Genomic DNA, 18,619 nt, shown 5'->3' on the forward strand with positions numbered 1-18,619 from the left:
TGATGAAATTGTTCATGAGCTTGTGGATTTCAGTGGCTTCTCTGTGTAGTTTGACATGGTAGTTGTCAGAGTGGTCCAGAAAATTCACTATTATTTTATTTATTTATTTACAGCATTTATATTCCGCCCTTCTCACCCCACAGGGGACTCAGGGCAGATCACATTATACACACACAGGGCAAACATTCAATGCCCATATACACACAGAACCGAGACAGAGACAGACAGACGCAGAGGCAATTTAACCTTCTCCTGAGGGATGTTCGATTCTGGCCACAGTGGGAGCAGCTGTTTCATAATCCACTCTGACCGCACTTCCTCATTCCAACGTTGTAAATTAGTTAAATTTGCCTCCCCACTTTTTATAAGTGGTACCTTATCTCCTACTTGATAGATACAACTATCTTTCGGGTTGCTAGGTCAGCAATGAGCAGGGGCTATTTTTAATTTTTAATTGACGGGTGCTCACCGCACCACGGGCTGGCCTCGAACTCATGACCTCCTGGTCAGAGTGATTTATTGCAGCAGGCTGCTTTACCAGCCTGCACCACAGCCCGGCCCCACTACAGACATCTCCCCTGTATCTACTGTACAAGTGCTCTTGTTTTCTTTATTTGTGTTTTTTTCCTGTTAATTCAGTTCACAATGGTGTGGGGTGAAGAATCGAGAAGAACAGAATCGAAATGGGAAGCACCCGATTTGCAGGACTTTATTTTAACCCACTTTACCTAGTGGAAACTACTACAGCGGTTGCATGAAACAAAGACAGTCTCCAAGATGCTGTTCAGATGTTGGAGGAGGACAGGAGCATGGCCGTGGGCGAAGGAGGGCCTCTCAGGCTCTCGTGGATCTGGCATTTCCAGTGGGAGTCTTGGTCAGGATCATGAAGCTCTGCAGAGCCCAACATGTCTGGGACTATTGGGAGACAAAGAGCAGAGAAAGGATTAGCCGGAGATACATGGGGATGCCCAAGAGTGCATCTACACTGAAGAAATAAGGCACTTTGGCACCACTTTTACTGCCATGGCTCAATGCTATGGGATCATGGGAGCCGGGATTTTACCAAACCAAACCACAGCTCCCATGCTTCCATTGAATAGAAGTTCAATTAGGGTCAAGCTAAATTCATTCGTTCTTGAGCAGTGGTTTGTAACTTGTGGGTCCCCAGGTGTTTCGGCCTACAACTCACAGAAATCCCAGTCAGTTTACCAGCTGTTAGGATTTCTGGGAGCTGAATCATAGAATCTTAGAATAATACAGTTGGAAGAGACCTCATGGGCCATCCAGTCTGACCCCATTCTGCCAAGAAGCAGGAAAATCGCATTCAAAGCACCCCTGACAGATGGCCATCCAGCCTCTGTTTAGTTGGATAACAACTCCAGCAGTTGGACAACAACTCCAGCAATATTTGAGAACATTATCAAGACGTTAGTAAAGTGTTTGTTTGGTTTCACTTCCCTTATGTGTCAAGATTGAAAGTTAAACCTTGAAACTGCAACAGTTTTATGGGAATACTTATGTGAAATGTTGCCATATTATACTTTTATGTTAAGAGTTATATAATTCCAGTTGCATAATAATATAACTATTGGATACTTAATTTAGAATATACATTGCTTTTTTGGAACAAATACTGCAAATTTATTTACATTAGTTGTTGGATATATAACAGGGACAGGGTTATAGTTTACCACCAACTTCAATTAAATCCAGTTCAGACTTAAGAAGGTACGTCACCACCATTCCTTTCGTATACAAGTTGGATATGATTTGTTGTTATAGACTGGATATATAAAAGATTATATTATTATAGAAATATAGAACTTATAAATTAGTTACTTTAAACTATATTATATACCATACTTTTCCTTCTTCCGTTTCACAAAGGAAAGCTAGTGGCAAGAAGTTTGCAGTTGCCATTTCACAATTGCGGATTTGGTTTAAAAGTTATCTTCAGGAATCTCTAGGTTCTCCACTGTTAGGGTCAACTTCCTCTCGTTATGCTGGAAGGTTTAGAAATTCCTACAAAGCTATTTTTTAGATAATTCTGAGCCTGAATATATTGCACAAGATTTCCCTAGCCTAAAATGATACATTTTAATATATTGGGTTTATGGTTCCCGTCCCCTTGATCTGGTCATGTAAGTGTGATTTATTGTTATAATTGTATTATTTTACTTTGTTTAATAATGTGTATTATGTTGTTATGTAATGTTTGTGTTGCTTTTATGACTGTAAATCACCCTGAGTCCCATCCGGGAGATAGGGCGGTATATAAATAAAGTTTTATTATTATTATTATAATTCTTAAGCAATTCCTTTATTGCAGGTTTTCACTTTTATGGCGTTTTTGTAACCCTAGTGAATGTGGGTGTCTGGATGTACTCACTAGGGATCTCCACGCTCCGCTCCATGGGGTTCAGCTGCCATTTGCTCTTCTTCTTCTTGGCACCCTGTGGGAAGGAGCATTGAGACATCAGCAATGAGGAAGAAGGCATCTCAAACACTTCCCAGGCCTCCAAGATTAAGAAAATCAGAGTGATTTCAGCTCCGCAAAAACTATGGCTTCAGAAGCTCAACATGTCAAGCTTCCCAAAGGACCGAATAAGACACAAATGGGATGAAGGCAAAGAACAGAGTTTATTCACTTTTGGCCAAAAGAGGATGTCAGCAGAGCCTGTGTTCCAAAGACTGACATAACTCAATGCAAACATACAGATATATTATAGCACTCTGACAGCAGTTTGGAACAAAGGACTTTGTTGTCGTGATTGTGGATTGGTCCAGGTCATGATTGGATAGGATCTACTCCCTGATAAGTGAAGGAGTGTCATCAGTCGTTGTTGCTGATTGGTTCCAGACATTGCTCAGTTTGAAGATGTGTGACTGTTCTTGATTTGTCTGGGAAAGGGGTGCGGGAAAATAGGAATGTGGATAGATAAGAAGTAATGGGATTTTCTTGATGTTTAACTGCAGCCCGGCTTTTGCACTTTCTTCTTTCCCCTTGGTGATAAGGCTCCTCGGCTCCTCCTCACTTTCAGCCATCAGAGTGGTATCATCTGCATACCTAAGGTTGTTGATGTTTCTTCCAGAAATTTTAACTCCAGCCTTGGAATCGTCAAGCCGTGCAAGTCACATGGTGTGTTCTGCGTACAAGTTGAATAGGGAGGGTGAGAGGACACAGTCCTGCCGCACTCCTTTCCCAATCTTGAACCAGTCTGTTGTTTCTTTCAGGGGCGGAATGCTGGGGTAGGGAGTTGAATCGATCATCCGTCACCCTGACTGTTTTGATGAGTCATATCTCTCCATCTGCTCACCCGAAGGACCACTTGATGCAGCAGCAAAAGTGGCACCAACAAAACGACAACACAGTCGTTGTTTTACTGCTGATCCCAGCAGGTCTAATTACTTTATTTTACAAAATATTTACAGTTACTGAAAGCCATAACTTTCCGGACACATGGCACGTCTTCTGAGGCTGTTATCTGTACAAGCTGGCACCTCCTGCATTCCTCAATTCATGATGAAAGTTCCGGCCAGACAGTTCAAAACGGAAGCCCTGACCTATTGGTCCTGTGGGCAATCAATCAAGCCGGCTTGTGCTTAACCCTTGTGCTACTGGAATGCTCTGCCGGAAACACACAGTTGCAAACACCCAACAGCAAAACTTGATATAACATTTGACTCTAACAATGTCTGTGGCTACTTGGTCTTTATACAGATTTCTCAGGAGACAGACAAGGTGACTGGTATCCCCAGACCACCAAGAACATGCCACATTTTATTATGATCCACACAGTCGAAGGCTATAGAATAGTCAATACTGTTGTGGTAATCTCTGAGCGGTTAGACTCAATTTAACCCTCTCTGGGGGAGATTCCAACAAAAATCAGCAGAGTAGCAAAAACGAAGCTTTCAAATGCAATAGTTACTTACACGGGGCGAGCAAGAGAAGCCTTTAATCATTTAGGATTGCAATGGACTACAGAGTCTCAATAAAAGTTCAAAAATATTTATTCAGGTAAAAAGAACTCCATTTTAGATAGAAAGGCTTGGGAGCTGTCTAGTCTACTCTAGACTGGTTTCTAAGGAAAAATAAGAAAGGAAAAATAACAAACATCTAAATAATTACATCTTGCCAGGAGGGATGGCAAGATGCTTCTTGTTAGCTGGAAGAACAAAGGGAGAAGAAAGCTTAGAGAGGGGCGACTGACCGCATGGTCTGCCTTTTTATTGGGGCAATAAACATTCCAATGGATAGGAAGTTAGTGTCCCTAAAGAGTCACATTTCTACTAATTTCAAAGTAAGGGATGTGACGTAAACAGGATAGAGTGAAACACAGTAAAGCCTATCTAGGTATGCTTTGGAAACAGGGAAAGGATTTCCTCAATCTAACTCTATCATCTATCTAACTACATTTAGACTTGAGTAGTCCAGGATGATTCCCAACAAATACAACAGAAATAGATGTTTTTCTGGAACTCCCTGGCTTCCTCCATTATCCAGCGAATATTGGCAATTTGGTCTCTGGTTCCTCTGCCTTTTCTAAACCCAGCTTGGACATCTCGGCCATGCTGTGGCGCAGCTGGCTAGTAACCAGCTGCTATAAATCACTACTGACCGAGAGGTCATGAGTTCGAAGCCCGGGTCGGGTTAAGCCTTTGACCATAAAATAAAATAAAATAAAAATAGCCCCGGCTTGCTGTTGACCTAGCAGCCCCGAAAGACAGTTGCATCTGTCAAGTAGGGAAAATTTAGGTACGCTTTATGCGGGAGGCTAATTTAACTAATTTACAACACCATAAAACTGCTCACGAGGAAAAGAAGAGGAAGAACAGCCACGGTGAACGGTGAAGCAACAGCTCCCCCTGTGGCCGGAATCGTGAAGCTGGAAAGATGTTAAAAATGCCTCTGTGTCTGTCTAAAACTGAATGTTGTTTGTCTGTTGGCATTGAATGTTTGCCATATATGTGTTCATTGTAATCTGCCCTGAGTCCCCTTCGGGGTGAGAAGGGCGGAATATAAATACTGCAAATAAATAAATAAATAAATAAATCTGGCAATTCTCACTTCTCATAGGGCTTGGCTTTCATACCTTTGACCATTTTGGTCACCCATTTCTGGACACCTTCCATTGTATCCATCTCCTTCTCGAATGGTTTTGCTCAGAGCTGGACACAGGATTATTCCAGATAGGGTCTGACCAAAGCAGAACTAGATCACTAGACACTAGACTAGACAATGAAACTTAAACTTTGGCCCTCCAGGTGTTTTGGACTTCAACTCCCACCATTCCTAACAGCCTACCGGCTGTTAGGAATGGTGGGAGTTGAAGTCCAAAACACCTGGAGGGCCGAAGTTTGCCCATGCCTGCTTTGTCTCACCTCTTCCTTGTCAGACCTCCTTCTTGCCCAGGCTCCCATCCGGTGCTGACTCCGGGGCAAGAGGCCTCCTACGGTTGACAGAAAGTGTCGCCAAGCCTTGAGCATCTTCCGCTCGCTGGGATGATCCTGCAGGCCGTGGCCGTGGGGACAGGAGCTAGAAATCCCAGAAGGACGTTGAGAGACGTCCAGAGCTCCCCAGGTTTGGGCTTCAGCAGCTGCCGGAGCTGGCTTTGCTTTGTACCTGATGGAAAAGATGGAGACGACAGTGAGATACGCAGAATAAACCATGAGAGTGGGTCTCATGTTTGGTTCTCTGGGATTGGTCACTATTACTGGCCAGAAACATAGACTCCTAGAAGCGTCAGGAGAGGATGCTACTGGAACATAGCCATTCAGCTTGAAAAACTCACAGCAACCTAGTGATTCTGGCCATGAAAACCTTAGACTTAGGCAACACATAGAGTTGGAAGGGACCCCTAAAGGCCATCCAGTCCAACCCTGTTCTGTCAGACAGGTAGATGGCTACCTAGCCTCTGCTTTCAAACCTACAGAGAAGATGATTCCATTGGACTCCCAGGCAGACATACTGTTTCCCATCACACATTTGAAGCGTTACGGCTCGATTTTTTATATTACACTATGTAACACCATTTTTGTTCCTGGGTTATAAATGTCATTTTCTAATTGGTTCTATCATAAAAACATGGGATATGTTTATTAAGCTGCAAAAACTTTGTTTCTTTTTGGGACATCCTGCAGTACGAACCTGTATTTGCATATATGTGCATCATGAGTTGTCTTGGTGACCGGACCCATTGTTCTTTCATACAACCATAGACACATATCCTGAAAATAATTTTGTGCATGAAACAAAGTTTGTGTGCATTGAACTATCAGAGAGCAATCGATATCTCAGCCACATCTTGGAATAATTTTGGAGTATTTCAGATTTGCAAATCCCAAACAGGAGATGGTTTAGTATTCTTCTCAATGGGATTTCCCAACAATTGGGAAAACCATTTTTTTAACCTGGGGATTAATAAGGATGGATTTTCTCTCCATATTTAATCCCAAAGATCAGCCATGATGCTACTATGGCCCCATCTGCATTGCCAAATAATGCAGTTTGAATAGTATTGATATGGATTATATGAGTCTACACTGACATATAATAAACCAGTATAATCTGCATCATAATGGCAGTGTAGATGGGGCCTATGATGGATGGATAACTGCTGTGATGTCATCGGACAGTCGATTTCCTCCTCTGTTTACGGCTTGCCAGTTCCAATGCTTTGAGTCTCCTTGCGGAGAGAAAAAGCGGGGTATGAATAAACAACAGCAACAACAACATTACTAATAATATTCTGTTTTGTCAAGGAATCGGCGACCCCGACTGATTGATGAGGCAGGTCTCACCTCTGCTCACCTGTCAGACCACTCTGCAAAGGGCGAAAGTGGCACCGACCAAGAACGACAACTTCATTGATTTATATCTGCTGAATCCCAGCGGCACTGATGCTTTGTTTAGAGTAATATTTACAGTGCTAATTATGAAAACTATCAGGACACATATTGCATCCGCAAGATCAAACACAGAACTTTCCCTTCTCTCTCAGAGTTTGTTCTCTGTGCACTGAAACACCTCCTCTGCATTCCACAGCATGTGATGTATCTTCCTGTCATGTAGCACAAACGGAAGTCTTTGCTGTTTGCCCTTCCAGCAATCAATCAGGCCTCACTGCAATTAACCTATCGACTGCTGGAATGCTTGCCAGAATGAAACACATACATTTCCACAGCAACAATAGATTAAACATTTCACTCCATATCACAAAAACACTAACATGTTTGACCAGAATGGCAGCCTTAATAAAACAGTACACAACTTACTTTGCTGCATCACATCGCCTTTGGATGGAAATTGGATAGTATCTGTTCCGGGCAGGAGGAGCAGTAGAAGAAGGAAGCTGTGGAAAGAGAAATAAAGATTGATTGATGGATTGATTGATTGAAGATAGTCACTTGATTGGTGATGAATAACGAAGAAGTGCCTTATATAAAGAGCAATGAGAGTTTGGAAAGCCAACTGGAGCTTAGAAAAGTTCCTCTTGCGGTTCACAACCAAGAAGATTGCACAGCAATCGATTTTAATCGATTTTAAGAAAAATGTGTTGTCGAAGGTTTTTATGGCCGGAATCACTGCATTGCTGTGAGTTTTCAAGGCTGTATGGCCATGTTCCAGAAGCATTCTCTCTTGATATTTCGCTTACATCTATGGCAGGCATCCCCCTGATTTTTAGTTTTTTTAAAAATACTTGAAGCCAGATTTTGTTCATTTTCATGGTTTCTCCTTTCTGTTGAAATTGTCCACATGTTTTTGGATTTCAGTGGCTTCTCTGCATAGTCTGGCATATTGGTTTAAAACTACTCTACTTATACAACCCAGTTTCTGGGTTTCTTTCTTTCAACCCAGAAAGAAGGAAAGGAAGGAAGGAAGGAAGGAAGGAAGGAAGGAAGGAAGGAAGGAAGGAAGGAAGGAAGGAAAAAGGAAGGAAGGAAAAAAGGAAGGAAGGAAGGAAGGAAGGAAAAAAGGAAGGAAGGAAGGAAGGAAGGAAGGAAGGAAAGAAAGAAAGAAAGAAAGAAAGAAAGAAAGAAAGAAAGAAAGAAAGAAAGAAAGAAAGAAAGAAAGAAGGAAAGAGGGAGGGAGGGAACGAAAGAAGGAAGGAAGGAAGGAAGGAAAAAAGGAAGGAAGGAAGGAAGGAAAATAGGAAGAAAAGATAACTAAGGAAGGAAGGAAGGAAAAAAGGAAGGAAGGAAGGAAAGAAGGAAAGAGGGAGGGAGGGAACGAAAGAAGGAAGGAAGGAAGGAAAAAAAGGAAGGAAGGAAGGAAGGAAGGAAGGAAGGAAGGAAGGAAGGAAGGAAGGAAGGAAAGAAAGAAGGAAGGAAAGAGGGAGGGAGGGAACGAAGGAAGGAAGGAAGGAAGGAAGGAAGGAAGGAAGGAAGGAAGGAAGGAAGGAAGGAAGGAAAAAAGGAAGAAAAGATAAATAAGGAAGGAAGGAAAGAAGGAAGGAAGGAAGAAAGGAAAAAAGGAAGGAAAAAAGGAAGGAAGGAGGGAAAAGAAGAAAAGATAAGGAAGGAAGGAAGGAAGGACGGAAGGAAGGAAGGAAGGAAGGAAAGATGGAAAGAAAGAAAGAGAGAGAGAGAGAGAGAGAAAGCAAGCAAGCAAGCAAGCCCTTCTACCTTAGACATGGCTTTGTGACGAGCAGCTAAGAGTTTCCCAATCTGGCTGAAGAGAAGGATGAGCAGAGGCACCAGGCAGAAGGTGGCAGGGATGGTCACCAGAACCCTGTCAGGAGGACATTCGGTCAAGGAGAACAAGAGGGAGGGTCACAATGGCTGGGTGACAGGCCTTTAGTCCTGGGTTTGGGCAGGAAAAGGCAGGAGAGGAGCCAGAAGAAACCCAAGTAGAAGTTGCTGGGGAGTCAGGCTCTACAGCTTTGTGGCCCGCTGGAAGTCTGATTATGTCCAGTTGCTGAATTTGAGCATCTTGGATTGAACACTTATATTTGAGACTAGAACTAGGGACAGATTGCTCATCCTGCTTGATATGGGAAGCACCAACCATCCTGGTCTTGTTGGGTTACAACTCAATGGGTCCCTATCCGCATCGCCACAAACAAGGAATGCTGGGTGTTGGGAGTTCCATTATTGGTGCAAAATGAGATTGACAGGTTTGGCTGGTCTTAATCAATGGGGTTGGTTAAGTCCATTTTGGCCATAGCTGATGCCTCTCTCATGGCCTGTATCCTTTGCTGAGCTCTGTCATTTCTGCTATGCTAGAAAATAATCCTGTCACTGTGATATTTTGTGCCCAGAAGTTATGGTTATATCCATTTCCAAACCTGGAGAACACCCTCTTAAACAACAAACAAGCTCTGATTACATTATTTGCTGCTCACATAGACCTCAGATAAGGATAACTATGAGGGTTGAATGAAAAGTAATGCCCCCACCTTCGTTACTTGGGTTTGGATGGGAATATTTTAATAAATCAAATGCAGAAATAATCCTTAGAATGTGCTTTTTAACTGCTACAATTCACTTTTCCACACCATCACCAGACAATTGGATACATTTCTGCCAACGATGAACAAGTTTTCTGAAGCCATCACGGAAGAAGTCGACACTCTGTTTCCACAACCGGCGTCTCACAGGACCCATTGTGCACAGATCTTCCGATAGCCAAGCAAAGCAATCATGTGACCCACACGTTCTTGTGAAATGCCGATTGTTATGCTTGAAATTTCTCTCTGAGAGATACGGCGATCGTCCTGAATCAATCTGTCAACCTTTTGCTTGTGAAACTCGGTGGTTGCTGTCACAGGATGTCCAACTCTTTGTTTGTCACGCAAGTCAGATGTTTCCACCTCAACGTCTTTAAACTTACTCACCCAACTCACATCAACACAATCACCACAAACAGTTTGCATCATCTAATGAATCTCCTTTGGGGAGACACCTTCTGTTGTCAAGAATTCAGTGATTGCGCGTTGCTTGAGTCGCATTGACTGACCGTCTGTGTAGGGTTCCATACTTCGCACTTTAACAACACAACCGTTCAATGCTAAGGCTTCCCCGTCTGCGCAGGGTTCCATACTTCGCACTTTAACAACACAACCGTTCAATGCTAAGGCTTCCCCGTCTGCGCAGGGTTCCATACTTCGCACGTTAACAACACAACCGTTCAATGCTAAGGCTTCCTGCCAAATGGAACTAACTGTAGAGGAGAGTCTACTGAACAAGCCAGGACCTGCCGCAGACCAGGACTGCCATCTGTTGAGGAGTTACAACGGTGGAGGCATTACTTTTCATTCAACCCTCATATGTATGCATTTGGATATGCTCATGCACACTTTGTCGGCACAACTATCGAGTTCTATAAAATACTGATGGTGAGAATAAACTTCAAGGGCTTCCGTTACCAGGGCTGTGTGTAGATTGGACTGAGTCCAGTGCTGGGACTGGTGGATCCTTTGGCCAAAGTTATTATTTGTCATCTGACTTGATTTTAGGGCTGATCCTAGCTTTATCTCCCAACAGGAACGGATAGTGAAGACCCTACTCAATATTTGGGGCCTCGTCCGGGATTTCAATATTTGGGGCCTCGTCCGGGATTTGCAATGTGGATCTCCCCGGAGTTCATGGTCGCTGCCTCCTCAGAGCATAGTGCAGCTTGTTACATGGGCTTAGCCTCTGTCTTTGCCTCAGGAACATTGTGTGTTACCCACCATCCCTGCTACCGTGTTTCCCCAAAAATAAGACAGTGTCTTATATTAATTTTTGCTCCCAAAGATGCACTAGGTCTTATTTTCAGGGGATGTCTTATTTTTCCATGAAGAAGAATTGACATTTATTGTAGAACAAAAAAATGAACATTTATTACATGCTGTACAGTAGTTGTCATCACAAACCAGAATAACCAGACAAACTGTGAATCCTATCAAGAATTTCTTGTTACTACCATTATTTCCATGTACAACACTCTATGGTACGTACATTTTCCAACCCTGCATGCTCTGGTGTTTTGTTTGGCGGGCATGCTTCCAAACAAAAACTTTGCTAGGTCTTACTTTCGGGGGAGGCCTTATATTTAGCAATTCAACAAAACCACTACTAGGTCTTATTTTCTGGGGATGTCTTATTTTAGGGGAAACAGGGTAGTAATGAAAGCCCTTAAAGGGCAAGGGCAGAACAGGCAAAAGGAGTTGGAGAGTTGAAGGGAACATAGGCCAGAAAATAGTAAACTTTTGCATATATAGCTTTGCCTTTGCACATATCATATTAGTTTTTTTTTAATCTAGACAATGTAAGCTCTTTGTATGAACAATAGTAGTAACAAAGGACCTGTGCCCCTCCCTTTCTTTGTGAGCTGGTGCCTTTCTCTAGAAAGTTCCAAGGACAGAAGCTAGCTTAGAGAAAACAAGTGAGGTCACAGACACCACCTGTGCCAAAGAGGTGTGAAGGTAAAGAAGACCCTCAGTAATTGGTCAAGTTTAGATAAGCCAAGATATATATTCTTTGTTTACTGCAACACGCATTGCAGAGGCCATTTTCAAGTACAGACCTTTGTGTGTGTACGGCTGTTTTGCCTGATCATAGCTATGATACAAATAAACTTTGCTTTTGTGTGCAGATGCTGGGCAAAGCTTTGCCTTTGGGAGAAGGATACGTGCAAATCTTCTCCACGTTGAAAGCCTGCGGGCAATTGAGGGTCAGGTAAACGAGGCAGCAGACCAGGACGGCCACATCGTAGCAGCTCAGGAAGAGCAGGAAGAGGACAAAGAAGCAGTGGTTGTTGGAACCGATGCAGTTGTTCATCCACATACAGTGGTGGTCAAATTCCTGCAAAGGGAGACGTAGAGTAGGAACATTGGCCTATGGCTTCCATGTTGACTCCAGATTTGGTTCTGGCCTGAATTGCAAAGGCATTCTCTTGGCTGTTGAACCCACTTTGGCACCTTTTAGGGATCCTTTTGGGTTTAGGTTACAACCAGGGAGATTATCATATCACACTGCTCAAGCACTTCTGTGCAATCCTGGGATTTGAAGTTTAGGGACGGACCTTGACTATTCTCAGCCAAAGAAGTCCTGGGCCTTATTAGTCTGCACTGCCATATAATCCAGTTAAAATAGATAATTTGTATTTTATAGGCAGTGTGGAAGAGGCCTAAATGAGGCCTAACTCTGCCTGTCCCCTGGGCTGCGTGGGTTGCTAGGAGACCAAGTGGGCGGAGCTTAGCTTTCTAACTGGCAGCAATTGGATAAAAACAATTCTTCCTCTCCCTCTAATTAGGACTTTATTTTTCTTTTCTTTCTGTTGTATGAACGTAGAGGCATGGATGAGGGGTTGTGCTGTCAATTTTCGAGGTGTTTAGTTTTGTTGTTTTGTCCTAGGCTGAAATTTCATATATATAAAATAGCTGTGCCCGGCCACGCGTTGCCGTGGCAAAGTGTGGTGGTATGGGAAATAAAGTATTGAGGAATTGGTGGCATTTAGTATATGTTACAGTAGAGTCTCACTTATCCAACATAAACGGGCCGGCAGAACATTGGATAAGCGAATATGTTGGATAATAAAGAGAGATTAAGCCTATTAAACATCAAAATAGGTTATGATTTTACAAATCAAGCACCAAAACATCATGTTAGACAACAAATTTGAGAGAAAGTAGTTCATTACACATTAATGCTATGTAGTAATTACTGTATTTACGAATTTAGCACCAAAATATCACAATGCATTGAAAACATTGACTACAAAAATGCGTTGGATAATCCAGAACGTTGGATAAGTGAGACTCTACTGTATTTCCTAAAGCTTGTGAATATACAATATTTCTGGTTGTTCCTTTTTTTGTCTGTTGGAGGCAAGTTATGAATGCTGCAATTAGCTAAAATGATTAGCATGTAATGGTCTTTCAGCTTCAAAGCCAGGCTGATTTGTGCCTGGGGGAATCCTTTGTTAGGAGGTGTTAGCTGGCCCTGATTGTATGTATGTGTGTGTGTGTGTGTATATATATATATATATATATATATATATATATATATATATATATATATATGCCATGTATGTATGTATCCCACACCTATATATGGTGTATGTTGAGCATCCCTTATCCTTATACACCAGTATATGGTTTTCTTTTGTGGTGGTCACACATTGGGTAGTGTTTAGTTTTGTGGCCAGATCTGGTGTGATTTTGAGCAGTGTTTTTGTTGTTAACTCAGTCTTACAAACAAACAGTACATATATATATACCATCAGACTATTTGCACCAAGTGTACATGGAAAGAGAAGGCTAAATGGTCGACCTTGTAGAGCTACAACTCCAAGGATTCCATAGCAATGAGCCATGGCGATACAAGTGGTGTCAAACTGCATTAATTCTACAGTGTAGATGCACCCCAGGAGTGGGAATTTCCCCTTAGATCTCCCTGTGACATCAAAATGATAGCTTTCCAGGACCAGATTACACACTTTGGGGCCACGTTGTCAATGTAGTGCCTTGCATTACCTCCACGCAGGTGTTGCAACAGTGACAATGATGGGTGTGTGGCAAGCAGTACAGCTGACATTTATTGCACCAGTGCTGGTTGGGATCATTCATGGTCACGGCTTGGTTCATCAGCTCTTTGTCAATTCCTGCAAAAGTCATGTGGGTTGGGAGGGCAGGGGAGAAGAGCACAACAACAACAACAACAACAACAACAACAACAACAACAGCTGTGGCGCAGCTGGCTAGGAACCAGCTGCAATAAATCTCTACTGACCGAGAGGTCATGAGTTCGAAGCCCGGGTCGGGTTAAGCCCCCGACCATTAAATAGCCCAGCTTGCTGTTGACCTATGAAGCCCCGAAAGACAGTTGCATCTGTCAAGTAGGGAAATTTAGGTACGCTTTATTTAACTAATTTACAACATCATAAAACTGCCAGCAAAACACGAGGAAAGGAATGAGGAAGTACAACCACTAGTGGACAGTGAAGCAACAGCTCCCCCTGTGGCTGGAATCGTGAAGCTGGAAAAAAAAAGTTAAATGCCTCTGTGTCTGTCTATATATGTTGTTTGTCTGTTGGCACTGAATGTTTGCCATATATGTGTTCATTGTAATCCGCCCTGAGTCCCCTTCGGGGTGAGAAGGGCGGAATATAAATACTGTAAATAAATAAATAAATAAACAAACAAATAAATAAATAAACAAACAACAGATTTTTGAGCCTCTCCTCTGGAGGTTTTAGCTTTCCCTCCAATTTGGTGTCAACTGCAAATTCCATCAGCATGCCTTCTATTCCATCATCCAAATCATGGATAAGCATGTTGAATCATCCAGGACTGACCCCCTCCCTCCCAATTATTCTTATCCAGGATAAAGGGGAGCCATTGATAAAGGCCTTGCAAAACTACAATCCCTAGAATTCCATTGCATTACCATACCATAAGGCCGGGCTGTGGCACAGGCTGGTTAGTAGCCAGCTGCAATAAATCACTATGACCAAAAGGTCATGAGTTCGAGGCCAGCCTGTGTCAGAGTGAGCACCCAACCATTAAAATAATAAATAGCCCAGCTCGTGGTTGACCTAAGCAACCTAAAAGATAGTTGCATCAATCAAGTAGGAAATTTAGGTACCGCTTATGTTGGGGGGGGGGGGGGGCTAATTCAACTAATTTACGACACCATAAAAATGGTCCAGCAGTGTTTGGAATGAGGAAGTATCCAAGGACTCGGCATCACAGTGGATGATGAAGCAGCTGCTCCACTTGTGGTCGGAATCGAGCACACTCTCAGGAAGCTGGAAGCTGGAGAAAGTTAAATTGCCTCTGTGTCTGTCTGTGTGTGTGTCGTATGTCTAATGGCATTGAATGTTTGCCATGTATGTGTACATTGTGATCCGCCCTGAGTCCCCTTCGGGGTGAGAAAGAAGAGTGGAATATAAATACTGTAAATACATAAATAATAAATAATAAATAGCATTGAGAAATAGGAGTTAAGGTGGTGCTAGGAAAGAACCCCCTTATGGCACCCCAGGTCTGAAATTTTGGAAGGTTTTGCGTGCTGTCGCCTTACCTTTGTGGAGAATCCCTGTGTCTGTGAAACTGGTGAGGCAGAAGTAAATAGCCGCTGCAACCAGAAATTGGCCACAAAGGACAGGAATCGTCCAGGAGACATGGAGAGCTAGCCAGTTACATCTGTCGGGGGGAATCCAAGAGAAGTCCCAAACATTTCTGACCCCAAGAGTTTTGGATAAGAATCATTCATCCCGGATGGCTTTGGCCCCAGCCATACTTACGGGAAGGTGAAAAAGAGGCAGCTGAGGGCCATGAGGGTGCTGTAAAGAAGCGAAGCATAGATCCCGGAGCTGAGCGCATGGCTTCCGTCTGGCCTGGGAGCCATGCTTTAAGGTAATGCTGGCACGATTGCAAAGCCTGGTCCAGATGGAACCATGGCCCATGGATCTCCATAGCAATGTTGTTGTTACATAATAGAGAGGGTGGTTGTGGAATGGTACCATAGTGACCATAGAAGATGCCTCCTGTGGGGTCTAATGCTACTAACATACACACAGATTTCTGTTGTAATCCACTATTTTTGGACCATCCAAAGCAGGGGTCCCCAAACTAAGGCCCGGGGGCCGGATGCGGCCCTCCAAGGCCATTGACCTGGCCCCTGCCCTCAGTGTTAGACTTAGGCTCATGCAAAGTCTGAAGTCCAAAGTCTGGAAGCTTTTAAGCAGAGGCTGGATGGCCATCTGTCGGGGGTGCTTTGAATGCGATTTCCTGCTTCTTAGCGGGGGGTTGGACTAGATGGCCCATGAGGTCTCTTCCAACTCTACTATTCTATGATTCTATGATTCTATGACTTGAAGGCACAACAACAACAATCCTACTTGATTATCTCATTGGCCAGAAGCAGGCCCACACTTCCCACTGCAATCCTGATAAGTTTACAGTATGTTGGTTAAAATTATTTTTATTTTTAAATATTGTATTGTTCTTTCATTCACTAAAATTGTAAATGAAATATTGTAAATGAATGATATGGTAATAATATAATATATTGTGTATACATATACAGTAGAGTCTCACTTATCCAAGCTAAATGGGCCAGCAGAAGCTTGGATAAGCGAATAACTTGGATAATAAGGAGGGATTAAGGAAAAGCCTATTAAACATCAAATTAGGTTGTGATTTTACAAATTAAGCACCACAACATCATGTTATACAACAAATTTGACAGAAAAGGTAGTTCAATACGCAGTAATGTTATGTTGTAATTACTTTATTTACGAATTTAGCACCAAAATATCATGATATATTGAAAACATTGACTACAAAAATAGCTTGGATTATCCAGAGGCTTGGATAAGCGAGGCTTGGATAAGTGAGACTCTACTGTAATATTGATAATAATATTATAATGTAATACAATATAATATTTATTTATTTATTTATTATAGTATTTCTACCCCACCCTTCTCACCCAATAGGGGACTCAGGGCAGCTAATAATAATAATAATACAATATAATAATATTGTATAATATGATAATATTAATTATATATTATATATTAAATGTAATATTACTAATAATAATATGCTAAAATGGTATAGTACAATATAGTATTATATAATGCTAATATTGTGCTATGCCAATAATATAATATATTGTATGTACATACAACTTGTAAGCCGCTCTGAGTCCCCTTCGGGGTGAGAGAGGGTGGGGTATAAATGTAGTAAATAAATAAATAAATAAATAATTGTTGCTGGGTTGTTGTTTTTTTTTTTTTTTTTTTGCACTACATATAAGACATGTGCATAGGAATTGGTTCATTTTTTTTCAAATGATAATTCGGCCCCTCAACAATCTGAGGGACCATGAATCGGCCCTCCACTTAAAAAGTTTGAGGACCCCTGGTCCAAAGCATATTACTGTTAGACAGCTCTTACCGTTAGGAAGTTCTTGGTAATGCGACCTCTGTTCAACTGTTTCAATATGGCTATGAAATGGCAGACAAAGGTTTTGAGGTAATGAGACAAAGAGAGTTCTGGTGGCTGTAGAAAAAGAGATGTTTATTCTCAGTGGCCAGAGAGAATATAGACCCTCCTGTCTCCAGGAAAAAAGGGTACAGAACAAAGAAACACAGGCCCTTATATACTATTTTTGCCTTCATCTATTTATGTCATATAGGCATTATCCATCACCAATTAGTGTCAAAAAATCTTACTTTGCACTTTACTAAAAGCTACTTTTGCATTTTCCTAAAATATAGGCTACTTTCAAGACCTATGACCCTCCATTAGGCCTTATCTAAGGAATTCCTATCTCGGCTCTCAGGGATCCATTAATTAAGGAATTCCCCCCTATCTTAGCTTTTCAGAGAGTCATTAGCACTCCTACATGGCGCCAGGTCTTATCTTGACATCCCAAAAGACTTAATTTGTCTTTTGTCCATTAGCTTATCTATTCTTGTTGACACTTGACATATGTCTCTAGCACTTAGGGTGAACTTTGGTCTCTGCTTGGTCTTGCTAGGCAAAGTGTATTTTGGGGCTATATGCACACAATCTGCTTGTGATTACATTTTTCCTATTCCTATTTCTAATATGATTACATTCAATATATAGTTTCTAATACAAGTATTATATTTTCCCAATACATCTTCATCAGCTATTGTGCCTCCTCTCTGCCTTCTCTTCTCCAGATTAAATAGCCCGAGCTCCCCAAACTGCTTCTTGTAGGGCTTGGCTTCCAGACCTTGGACCATTTTGGCCCCTCTCCTCTGGACACCTTCCCTCTTGTCCATCTCTTTCTTGAATTGCATTGCCCAGAACTGGACACTGTGTTATTACTCCATCCAGGTGAGAAAGGAAAGTTGAACAGAGTGATGCTATGACTTCCCTCCATGTATTCTAGATAGTAGACTGCTAGATATGACAGACTCCATTAGAGGGTTGTTGTGTGTTTTCTGGGCTGTATGGCCATGTTCCAGAAGTATTCTCTCCTGATGTTTCACCCACATCACATCTAGAGGTTGTGAGGTATATGGAGAAACTAAGCAAGGAAGGTTTATACTGTATATCTGTGGAAGATCCTGGGTGGAGAAAAGAACGCTTGTCTGTTGGAGGTCAGTGTGAATGTTGTAATTAATCCCAATCAGCATTAAATGGCCTTTTCAGCTTCACCTCCTGGCCTGGGGAAAACCTTTGTTCAGAGTCGTTAGCTGTCCCTGATGGATTCATGTCTGGAATTCTTCTGTTTTTAGAGTGTTGCTCCTTATTTACTGTTTTGATTTTGGAGTTTTTTAAAATACTGGTAGCCAGATTTTGTTCATTTTCATGGTTTCCTCTTTTCTGTTGAAATTGTCCACATGCTTGTGGATTCCAGTGGCTTCTCTGTGTCGTCTGACATGATAGTTGTTGGAGTGGTCGAGCATTTTTGTGTTCTCAAATAATATACTGTGTCCAGGTTGGTTCATCCAGTGCTCTGCTATGGCTTATTTCTCTGGTTGAGTTAATCTGCAGTGCCTTTTGTTGGGAATCACCCTGGACTACTCAAGTCTAAATGTAGTCAGATAGATGATAGAGTTAGATTGAGGGAATCCTTTCCCCGTTTCCAAAGCATGCCTAGATAGGATTCACCATTGTTTCCTGCTACCTGTCCTATTTAGGTA

At 42.1% G+C, this 18,619-nt stretch overlaps 1 protein-coding gene across 1 annotated transcript; it reads right to left on the bottom strand.

Moving 5' to 3' along the window:
* Positions 1-684: 684 nt before the first annotated feature.
* Positions 685-15,393, bottom strand: LOC103281556 (zinc finger DHHC-type palmitoyltransferase 19). The gene is made up of 9 exons (XM_062976913.1): positions 15,236-15,393; positions 15,013-15,134; positions 13,464-13,591; positions 11,618-11,790; positions 8,629-8,734; positions 7,279-7,355; positions 5,386-5,626; positions 2,390-2,453; positions 685-915 (listed from the first exon to the last, which is right to left on the bottom strand). The coding sequence occupies exons 1-9, from the start codon at positions 15,337-15,339 to the stop codon at positions 785-787; spliced, it is 1,146 nt and encodes a 381-aa protein (XP_062832983.1). The 5' UTR covers positions 15,340-15,393; the 3' UTR covers positions 685-784.
* Positions 15,394-18,619: the final 3,226 nt, after the last annotated feature.

Source organism: Anolis carolinensis, chromosome 3 (genome assembly GCF_035594765.1).
Source record: "Anolis carolinensis isolate JA03-04 chromosome 3, rAnoCar3.1.pri, whole genome shotgun sequence".
NCBI lineage: Eukaryota > Metazoa > Chordata > Lepidosauria > Squamata > Dactyloidae > Anolis > Anolis carolinensis.

Bases quoted from the DNA above. Each gene is read 5' to 3' on its own strand.
- LOC103281556 (XM_062976913.1), bottom strand. From the start codon at position 15,339: ATGGCTCCCAGGCCAGACGGAAGCCATGCGCTCAGCTCCGGGATCTAT. The intron at 8,735-11,617 runs GTATCCTTCTCC...TCCTCCTGACAG, and splicing joins AACGTGGAGAAGATTTGCAC to GGTTCTGGTGACCATCCCTG. The intron at 5,627-7,278 runs GTAAGTTGTGTA...CTTTTCCATCAG, and splicing joins AGGCGATGTGATGCAGCAAA to GTACAAAGCAAAGCCAGCTC.